Source organism: Macaca mulatta, chromosome 1 (assembly GCF_049350105.2).
Source record: "Macaca mulatta isolate MMU2019108-1 chromosome 1, T2T-MMU8v2.0, whole genome shotgun sequence".
Lineage (NCBI taxonomy): Eukaryota > Metazoa > Chordata > Mammalia > Primates > Cercopithecidae > Macaca > Macaca mulatta.
In genome coordinates this window covers 195,290,997-195,301,389 of record NC_133406.1, presented here as the reverse complement: position 1 = coordinate 195,301,389, position 10,393 = coordinate 195,290,997, and the positions used below count along the sequence as shown (strand labels likewise).

Below are 10,393 nucleotides of genomic sequence, written 5' to 3'. Positions count from 1 at the left end.
CTGCATCTTGAACTATTTAGTGAAATGTCCTAACTTCTAATCTTGTGGCCTTAGGCAGTCTAATACACGTGAAGGAAGTTTGTTTTGGGAAAGGACTGGTATCATCTTTGATATTAAAGAAGAGAGAATTTATATAAAAAGAATCTTATATGGTAAATTCTTGCACTAAAGTAAATTAACAGGTTGTTTAAAGAGAGGGATGTTTACAACAAGTCAGAAAGCCAAGGCATGTCAGAAATTGTCAGCGTAAATCGTGAAAAAAATTTATAAAAGGGAATTTATACAAGACATGTTGTACAATTAAAAAGTGATTAGGCCTGCCAAATGCTTTATAAAACACCCCTGTAACTCTTAGCTGTACAGCTTGCCTGCTTTGCAGCTGGTAAGATGTGGGACACATGGAGTAAATGCTGGGACAACTCAGACCCTCGCTGCACTCTGTCTAGGTCCCAGGCTCTACACCTAGTACATAAATAAAATCCCAAACTTACCAACAAAACTAAAAATTGCTAAAAGGTAACAGCGTAACATGTATTTAAGACTACTGAAAAAACAGTTTACATATACTTTTGGTAAAAAGATTATAAGGAGGCATGAGAATGTGGGTTTTTACCTAGATTAAAAAGTTGAAGAATTGCTTTGAAGGTTTAAGCAAGTTTTGAAAGGTTAATTGTAAAGGAAATTCTGTGTGTAAACCTATGGGCTAAAGTTGAAAGGGTATCATCCAGCTTTTCTGTAAATTGAGCATTAAAAGTGCAATGGGTTTCTCTTAAACCACTAATCTGCTCTTTTTTTTTTTTTTTTTTTTTTTTTTTTTGAGACGTAGTGGCATGATCTCGGCTCACTGCAAGCTCCGCCTCCCAGATTCACACCATTCTTCTGCCTCAGCCTCCCGAGTAGCTGGGACTACAGGCTTCTGCCACCACGCCCGGCTAATTGTTTGTATTTTTAGTAGAGACAGGGTTTCCCCATGTTGGCCAGGATGGTCTCGATCTCCTGACCTCCTGATCCGCCCGCCTTGGCCTCCCAAAGTGCTGGGATTATAGGCGTGAGCCACCGTGCCCGGTTAATCTGCTCTTTAACAAAAATTATAATGGGTTAAAAAGGGTCTATTAAAATTTTACCTTATGGTCAAACATTAAAGTTGGATAAATATATTTACAAGGTTTTATTAAAATTGAGTTTAACATTAATAGTACACTAATATAAAGACAAAATTTGGCTTATTTGTTATAAAATAATACAGGAAGCATTGTCAAATATAAAATGGTGTTTTTAGAGCTATTATTTGTATAAATATATTATTGGTATGTGTTCCAAAGTTATAGGAGACTCCTATAATTCTGATATATCTTAGTGTACATTATCAGTAATAATTATAATTGTTAGGTTGAAATTATTGTGTGCCACAAAGGTGACAGAAATCCTTGTCAACTGTAACTTTATGACTACCCTAAAACTTTTTGTCATCCATGAACAACTGTTGTCTTGTTTTGGTCCTCTTTAGAAGGTGGTTTTATAATCAGCTATAAAGCTCTAACAGGTGCTCTTGAATGCAGGTTTCTGATAACTTTGGAGATTATTACATCAGAATGGAGGAAAAATGTTTAGGACTCTTGAAGAGCTAAAGTGTTCATTAAGGCCAGGTGCGGTGGCTCATTCCTGCAATCCCAGCACTTTAAGAGGCCAAGGCGGGCACATCACCTGAGGTCAGGAGTTCGAGACCAGCCTGTCCAACATGGTGAAACCCTGTATCTACTGAAAATACAAAAAATTAGCCAGGCATGGTGGTGCGCACCTGTAGTCCCAGCTGCTTGGGAGGCTGAGGCATGAGACTCACTCGAACCGGGGAAGTGGAGGTTGCAGTGAACCGAGATTGCACCATTGCACTCCAGCCTGGGTAACAGAGCGAGACTCTTTCTCAAAAAAATAAAATAAAATAAAAGTTAATTAATATCAAACAGGATATAAATTAACTGCATGAACTAAACTAATAGGAGACTGGGGTGATCTTTTTAACGTTTTGCTTAAAATACTGCTAATCCTTTGTTTTGCTTTTCAAAGTCAAACTTTTCTTTTGAGCTATTGATAGCTTTTAACAATTTAGTATACTCCCATGAATGAAATTGGGAGCATACTTGTTTCCCAAATTCAGGTAGAGCCTGATTTTCTCCAGAATTTGGAAACTATCTGTGAGTGTTCTTAAGTTATGGCAATATAGTTATTTGCATAAAAGTAATAAGAATCTGTTTTCTTTTTAATAGGACACAATGGGAGAAACTGGTTATTTTTCCATGGCTTTGACTGGAACGGTGTGCTTTCCTTTGAGGAATCAAACTTGACTTATGAAGCCAATAAAGCCCTTGGGAAATGGGCCTCATAATTTGGGTGCACAGTCTCTATGTAGGGTTTCTGATCTGCGGTAAATAAAGAATGTCACTTTCTAGCAGGCCGGGAACCCAACTTATCTAGGAACCTCAAGAGGAGAGGAATTCACCCAACTCATAGGTATTTGGTGGTACAAATCCATGGCCGGGCTTGGCTTTAAAAAGGTGTTATCTTAGATTCCTTCTACGGAACAAGACAATTTAAAAGGCCTATTTAACAAATAATTATTCTTGCTGCACTGTATGCAAATAATTAAGCCAAGTATAATAAAGCAAACCAGTCCTACCATAATTTGTCTTTTAATAAAAATGGGAAACTGGAGAGAGAAAATTATGTTTCAAAAACTATAGCACACCTGTTGTTAAATTCTAGTGTTGCCTAATGTTTTTCAATTTTTATTATTTGTACTGTTTAAATTAAATTCTAATTTTTCTGGCTACAAGTTTCCAAAATAAGCTGTGTTTTCTTAAAGCCCTATAAATTGAAAACTAGATATTTCAGCAGGTGCTGCCTCTAAGCTCCCCGACTCTCACAGGAGGAAATAAAGAAATAGGAAATCTTAAGCTGAAAAATCATAAAAAGATAAGTAACTGAGAACTACTCATCTTACCCGGTCTCACCCTTACCTCACTAAATACTTCTGTTGTTCCTACCTTGCCTTCTAAGCCAAATATTAAAACTTTTAATGAAAATTATGTACTATGCCACCCCTGTGGGAATTGCTTTACTCACTCTGCTATTTGCAGTAGGAGTATATGCTGTAGCACCCTCAGGGTGGAATATCGGACAGAGAATCTCAATTACTGTAGCATTTTTTTTTTTTTTTTTTTTGAGGCGGAGTCTCGCTCTGTCGCCCAGGCTGGAGTGCAGTGGCCAGATCTCAGCTTACTGCAAGCTCCGCCTCCCGGGTTCCCGCCATTCTCCTGCCTCAGCCTCCCGCGTAGCTGGGACTACAGGCGCCGCCACCACGCCCGGCTAATTTTTTGTATTTTTAGTAGAGATGGGGTTTCACTGTGTTAGCCAGGATGGTCTCGATCTCCTGACCTCGTGATCCGCCCGTCTCGGCCTCCCAAAGTGCTGGTTTTACAGGCTTGAGCCACTGCGCCCGGCTACTGTAGCATTTTGGTTAATTATTATTCTCATCGCAGGAATAATGGTTATAACAGAAAATGACACATAGGCCTTTCCAAACATGCACCTCTGCCTCTCATTGGGTGAGGAATATTGTTTCTATCTCAACCAATCGGGCCTAGTAAGAGACACTGCTGAAAAACTTGAAGAAAGGACTAAAAAGCTAAGGGAATACCAAAACAACCAAATAGATTCTTGGTTTGGGAATAAAATTGTATCATGAGTCATCCCCATTTCTGGGCCTTCTCCTAATAACATGCCCAGGACTAATTTTCTTACCCTGCCTAATTAACTTGTTTCAAGGATTTTTAACTGACAGGATCATGGCCATTTCACAGACAACTACCCCAAAACATCCACAGATGGCGTTACTCCTACAGTCAATCTGAGACCAGAAAACTCTCCATCCCCTTCAGCAGGAAGTAGGCAGAAAGAACATGCCGCCCCTCTTTTATTTTTTTTTTGAAACAGAATCTCACTCTGTCACCCAGGCTAGAGTGCAGTAGCATGATCTCTGCTCACTACAACCTGAGCCTACTGGGTTCAAGTGATTCTCATGTCTCAGCCTCCCAGGTAGCTGGGATTACAGGTGTGCGCCCACCACACCTGGTTAATTTCTGTATTTTAGTAGAGATGGGGTTTCCACTGTGTTGGCAGGCTGGTCTTGAACTCCTGACCTCAGATGATCCACCCACCTCAACCTCCCAAAGTGCTGGAATTACAGGCATGAGCCACCGCACCTGGCCTCTTTTTTTTTTTCTTTTTTTGAGATGGAGTTTCGCTCTTGTTGCCCAGGCTAGAGTGCAATGGTGTGATCTTGGCTCAATGCAACCTCCGCCTCATGGGTTTAAGCAATTCTGCCTCAGTCTCTCAAGTAGCTGGCATTACAGGCGTGCACCACCATGCCTGGCTAATTTTGTATTTTTTTAATAGAGATGGGGTTTCACCGTGTTGGTCAGGCTGGTCTTGAATACTTGACCTCAAGTGATCCACCCGCCTTGGCCTCCCAAAGTGCTGGGATTACAGGTGTGAACCACTGCACCTGGCCGCCCCTTGTCCTTTTTGCCACTATAGGGTCTGGATTGACAGAGCAGGAGCATTGCCATCTTGGACAAGCACTGCCATTTTAAGTTTTGCCTTGATCAAAAACTGCCTAAATCCAAAGGGCATCAGCCTAATGGCTAAGGTCAGCATGACCATAAACCACAAGTAACATCTCCGACCAGAAATATTCCAAACTCCTCCCTGACCAGAGACATGCCAGCCCCTCCGCTGGAGAGGTGTCAGCCCCAGGATAACCTCCCCTTCAACCAGAGACATTCCAACTCCGCCATAAACTTCTCCCCCACACAGAAACATTCCAAGCTCTCTCACCAATAAATACTCTTAGTCTGGGCCAGACACAGTGGCTCACGCCTGTAATCCCAGCACTTTGGGAGGCAGAAGCAGGCGGATCACAAGGTTGAAAGATTGAGACCATCCTAAACAACATGGTGAAACCCCGTCTCTACTAAAAAAAAATACAAAAATTAGCTGGGCATAGTGGCACATGCTTGTAGTTCCAGCTATTGGGGAGGCTGAACAGGAGAATCCCTTGAACCTGGGAGGCGGAGGTTGCAGTGAGCTGAGATCACGCACTCCAGCCTGGTGACAGAATAAGACTCCATCTCTAAATAAATAAATAAATAAATATTCTTAGTCTGTAAGAGAGAGCACTCCTGACTGAAATCAGTCAGAAGCCCCTCTCAGGTTTGACTATTGAGCTGCTTTTCCTGTTTCTTTCCTCTTTCTTTAACTCTTACTGTGACTTTAAGGCAGATTGGCTCTAAGCAGTTCCCAGTTTGACTTTTCCTTTTAGCTTAGTGATTTGGGGCCCCCAAGATTTATTTTCCTTTCTTACTATCCAGGATTCCTTGGGGTGAGCTGCTCGTTGACTAGACTGCCTAGCCTTTGGCCCATGCCAGTGAAGCCCCTGTCCCCATCTCTCCAGCAGGCCACACAACACCTTCTGGGAGGTGCCACTGGCATTGTATCATGAGATAAAATAAAACAATAACTAAATAGCCAGGCATGGTGGTGTGCACCTGTAGTCCCAAGCTACTTGGGAGACTGAGGCGGAAGGATTGCTGAAGCCCAGGAGTTGGAGCCTGCAGTGAGCTATGATCATGCCACTGCACTCCAGCCTAGGTAACAGAGTGAGACCTCATCTCTAAAAACCATTTTTCTTTTCTTTTTTTTTTTTTGAGACAGAGTTTCTCTCTTGTTGCCCAGGCTACAATGCAATGGCGTGATCTTGGCTCACTGCAACCTCCGCCTCCTGGGTTCAAGTGATTCTCCTGCCTCAGCCTCCCGAGTAGCTGGGATTACAGCCAATTTTTTGTATTTTTAGTAGAGATAGGGTTTCACCATATTGGTCAGGCTGGTCTTGAACTCCTGACCTCAGGTCGATCTGCCTGCCTCAGCCTCCCAAAGTGCTGAGATTACAGGTGTTAGTCACTGCGCCCAGGCCTAAAAAATCTTTTTTTTTTTTTTTTGAGACGGAGCCTTGCTCTGTCGCCCATGTTGGAGTGCAGTGGTGTGATCTCGGCTCACTGCAAGCTCTGCCTCCCAGGTTCGCACCATTCTCCTGCCTCAGTCTCCTGAGTAGCTAGGACTATAGGCGTTCGCCACCACGCCCGGCTAATTTTTGTATTTTTAGTAGAGATGGCATGAGCCACCGTACCTGGTCAAAAAAAAAACTTTTTAAAATAAATAAATATTAGAACATGTGGGAAAATAAAATTAATTTAAAAAAACAGTAACTGCAATAGCAACAGCTACTATTTACTGAACACTTACTCCACTTCATTTAATCACAACTCTTTGAAGTAGGTACTATTATTTCCATTTTTACAGATGAGCAAATTAAGGCTCAGAGATGTTAAGCAACTTGCCCATACAGACAGTAAGTGTTGCTGGTGATTCAAATCCAGGTCCATCTGGCTTTTGGAACTCATGTCCTCACATTCACTGGTCTGCAGAGTAGCACCAAGTACCTTTTACCACCCTGACCAGCTCCTGGGTACTGCCCTCCTGCCTGCAGGCCTCAACACCACGACATCCAGCTAGCCCCTGTCCCCTATGACATCCTTCTCCCTCCTGCCAATGAAACCCAATAGATCAGGCTGCCTGACAAAAAAAATCTCTTGTGATGCCTTGGACTGTGGCATTCATCCTAAATGCCTCCCTAACAGCATGGCCCGTTGCTCCTTTACAAGTCTGGCTCACGTTCTTACTGAGTTTTGCTTATGCCTTTTGCCCTTCTTGGATGCCCTTCCCTAACCCTGCAAGGGCCACTCAGTTGAAGTTCCAGAAGACTCCAAATTCCTCAATCCAGTCATCTCACACAATTCTGGGTTCCAGAGCCAGAGGTGCCCCCACCACAGAAATCTCTGGCTCAGTGCCAAGTCAGGAAGCTGCAAAGAGCAAGGAGGGCCTGAGTTCCAGTCCTTAAAGGATGGGGAAGGGGAAGGACAGCCAGGCAGCTGTTCCTTTCAGATCCCGAACCGTCAGATTTTTCCTCCAAATGTTGCTTGGGACAAGGGGTTAAATGATGTTGACAGAAGTGGGATTGAAGAAAGAGATAGGAGTGGTTGAGAGATTGCCCAACACTTAGAGACACTGAGGTTGAAAGATGGCTTGAGCCCAGGAGTTTAAGACCAGCTTGGGCAATACAGCAAGACCTCATCTCTTAAAAAAAAAATAATAATTTTATAGATATATATTTTAAATTAGCTGGGTGAGGTGGCGTCCGCCTGTGGTCCCAGCTATTTGTGCGCTGAGGCAGGAAAGTCGCCTGAACCCAGGAGATGGAGGCTGCAGTGAGCTGTGATTGTGCCACTCCAGCCTGGGTGACAGAGTGAGACCCTGTCTCAAAACATATAAACGTGTGTGTGTGTGTGTGTGTGTGTGTGTGTGTGTGTGTGTGTGTGTTCCAGGGAACATTAAGACTTAGAGGCAAACTCCAGAACTTAAAGACAAAACATGAAAGTGCTAAGAAATTCCGTGCTTGTGGAGAGACAATTCCAACTCTTTCCCTGAACCCGGGCTGAGTCCCTTCGCTATGAGGTTGTGGGGATGAGTGGGAGCCCAGCGCCTGGCGCCGAATGAAGGCAGCCATTGTGAGTTCCTGGCCTGAGGAAGGGAAGCTCAGTGCCCAAGGATGTGACCCGGCGTGAGGCCCCGGGGAAAGAACAGCGCAGCAATCCCGCAGTATCCTAGGCGACAGGGTGTGGGCGGGAGGGTGGGGAGTCAAAGGCGGAGTCACGGGCTCCGCCCTCTTTCTCCAGCTTGGCGCGAGCACGGGCTCCGCGTGGTTCTCACAGCTAGCAGCTCGGCTCAGTGAGACCCTGTGCCCCAGAGGCTGCTCCTAGCTGGGGTGGCGCTGCAGGGAGAACCGCGAGCTCTCAGGGGTCGGCGGGTGACTTCTTTCCGGAAGAAAGCGAGAAACTTGCTCTGCGGGGTGAACTGGACTCTCCAACTCCGGACGATCAGCCCAGGACTGAGAGTCCCGAAGTCCCCAACCACAGGTGAGCGGCCCCAGAAGGACAAGTCTAGGTCGCTGTCCAGAGCGCCATGGCCGCGCCCGCCCTTCGTTTGTGCCACATCGCCTTCCACGTGCCCGCGGGGCAGCCCCTCGCCCGGGACCTGCAGCACCTCTTCGGCTTCCAGCCCCTGGCTTCGCGGGAGGTGGACGGCTGGCGGCAGCTGGCCTTGCGCAGCGGCGACGCTGTCTTTTTGGTGAACGAGGGCCCAGGGTCTGGAGAGCCGCTGTATGGGCTGGACCCGCGTCACGCCGTCCCCAGCGCCACGAACCTGTGCTTCGACGTGGCGGACGTCGGCGCTGCAACCCGGGAGCTGGCAGCGCTGGGCTGCAGCGTGCCTGTCCCTCCCGTTCGCGTGCGGGACACGCAGGGTGCCGCCACTTACGCCGTGGTCAGCTCGCCCGCCGGCAACATCAGCCTGACCTTGCTGGAGCGCGCCGGCTACCGCGGACCCTTCCTGCCCGGCTTCAGACCCGTGCCCTCTGCGCCTGGCCCTGGGTGGGTCAGCCGCGTGGACCACCTGACCTTGGCCTGCACCGCCGGCAGCTCCCCCACACTTTTGCGCTGGTTCCACAACTGCCTGGGCTTTTGCCACTTGCCGCTGAGCCCAGATGAGGATCCCGAGCTGGGCCTGGAAATAACAGCAGGGTTTGGGCTTGGGGGACTGAGGCTTACAGCCCTGCAGGCGCAGCCGGGCAGCATTGTCCCCACTCTTGTGCTGGCTGAGTCCCTGCCGGGGGCGACGACACGACAGGACCAGGTGGAGCAGTTCCTGGCCCGGCACAAGGGGCCAGGCCTGCAGCACGTGGGGCTGTATACGCCTAATATTGTGGAGGCCACTGAGCGGGTGGCAGCTGCTGGAGGCCAGTTCCTGGCTCCCCCTGGGGCATACTACCAGCAGCCAGGAAAGGAGAGGCAAATCCGAGCTGCAGGGCACGAGCCTCATCTGCTTGCTAGACAGGGGATCCTGCTAGATGGTGATGAAGGCAAGTTTCTGCTTCAGGTCTTCACCAAGTCCCTTTTCACTGAGGACACTTTCTTCCTGGAGCTGATTCAGAGGCAGGGGGCCACTGGCTTTGGTCAGGGCAACATCAGAGCTCTGTGGCAGTCTGTACAGGAGCAAGCTGCCAAGAGCCAGGAAGCGGAAGGATGCCCAGAGCTGAGTGCAGCCAGCTGACCTGCAGCTCTGGGGAGACCAGCATAGAACTGAGGAACATCTGCAGGAGGCCCAACTAGTGAAAGACTTTGCCTCCAGGGGGCAGGTGTGACTTCCATCTCATCAGTGCCTGCCAGAAGCTGTGTCTCTCACTGGGCTCCAAAGAGGTGGGATTTTTAAAAACTAAAACATTTCTTATATACAGTCTATAATAAATATGTAAGATACAAAAAACAATAAAAGAATTACACACTAGGAAACAGAACATAACCAATACTCTCGAGTCCTCCTTGTGTTCCACTGTGATTCTGTTTCCTCCCACCCACTCCTCAAATCCTGTCATTATTAGCCCTTTGCTTTTCTGTATCGTTTCACTCCGTATGTAACATAACCCTAAATAAATGATTTCATGGCCGGGCGCGGTGGCTTACGCCTGTAATCCCAGCACTTTGGGAGGCCGAGGCGGGCAGATCACAAGGTCAGGAGATCGAGACCACGGTGAAACCCCGTCTCTACTAAAAATACAAAAAATTAGCCAGGCGCGGTTGTGGGCGCCTGTAGTCCCAGCTACTCGGGAGGCTGAGGCAGGAGAATGGCGTGAACCCAGGAGGCGGAGCTTGCAGTGAGCCGAGATCGCGCCACTGCACTCCAGCCTGGGCGACAGAGCGAGACTCCGTCTCAAAAAAAAAAAAAAATAAAAAATAAATAAATGATTTCATATTTGAAGTAGGAATTTAAAACAGAACAAATCTTCTCCTGTGCTTCGTCTCCCCCTAGGGAGCGACTGCAGGTGGGAAGGGGCTGGCTGGGAGTTGAGCCCAACTACCTTCTCCAGAGTGATGCCACCGCTCCAATCAGAGCTGACCTGAGACCTAGACGGAGGGTGCTGGGTGTCAGCCACTGGCAGGTGCTCCCTGTAGCTGCCTTGCCTTTCTCCTGGGGGGATGGAGGACAGATCAGTCTGGACAGAACACCCACCCCCCGACCCCATCTGCCCAGGGCTGGCTGGGAGTTCAGCCAGAGGAAGTCAGGACCAAGCAGAACGTCACCACTTTTCTGGGTCCCTCCTTCAGATGTGAGGAGTAAGGGACTAGGGAGAGGGTGGAAGGCTCTCCAAAATAGCTATAAAAGGGCG

At 47.4% G+C, this 10,393-nt stretch overlaps 1 protein-coding gene across 1 annotated transcript; it reads left to right on the top strand.

Moving 5' to 3' along the window:
* The first annotated feature begins 7,649 nt into the window (after positions 1 to 7,649).
* On the top strand, positions 7,650 to 9,528 carry HPDL (4-hydroxyphenylpyruvate dioxygenase like). Its single transcript, XM_001100445.4, has one exon. The coding sequence runs from the start codon at positions 8,134 to 8,136 to the stop codon at positions 9,277 to 9,279; it is 1,146 nt and encodes a 381-aa protein (XP_001100445.1). The 5' UTR covers positions 7,650 to 8,133; the 3' UTR covers positions 9,280 to 9,528.
* Positions 9,529 to 10,393: the final 865 nt, after the last annotated feature.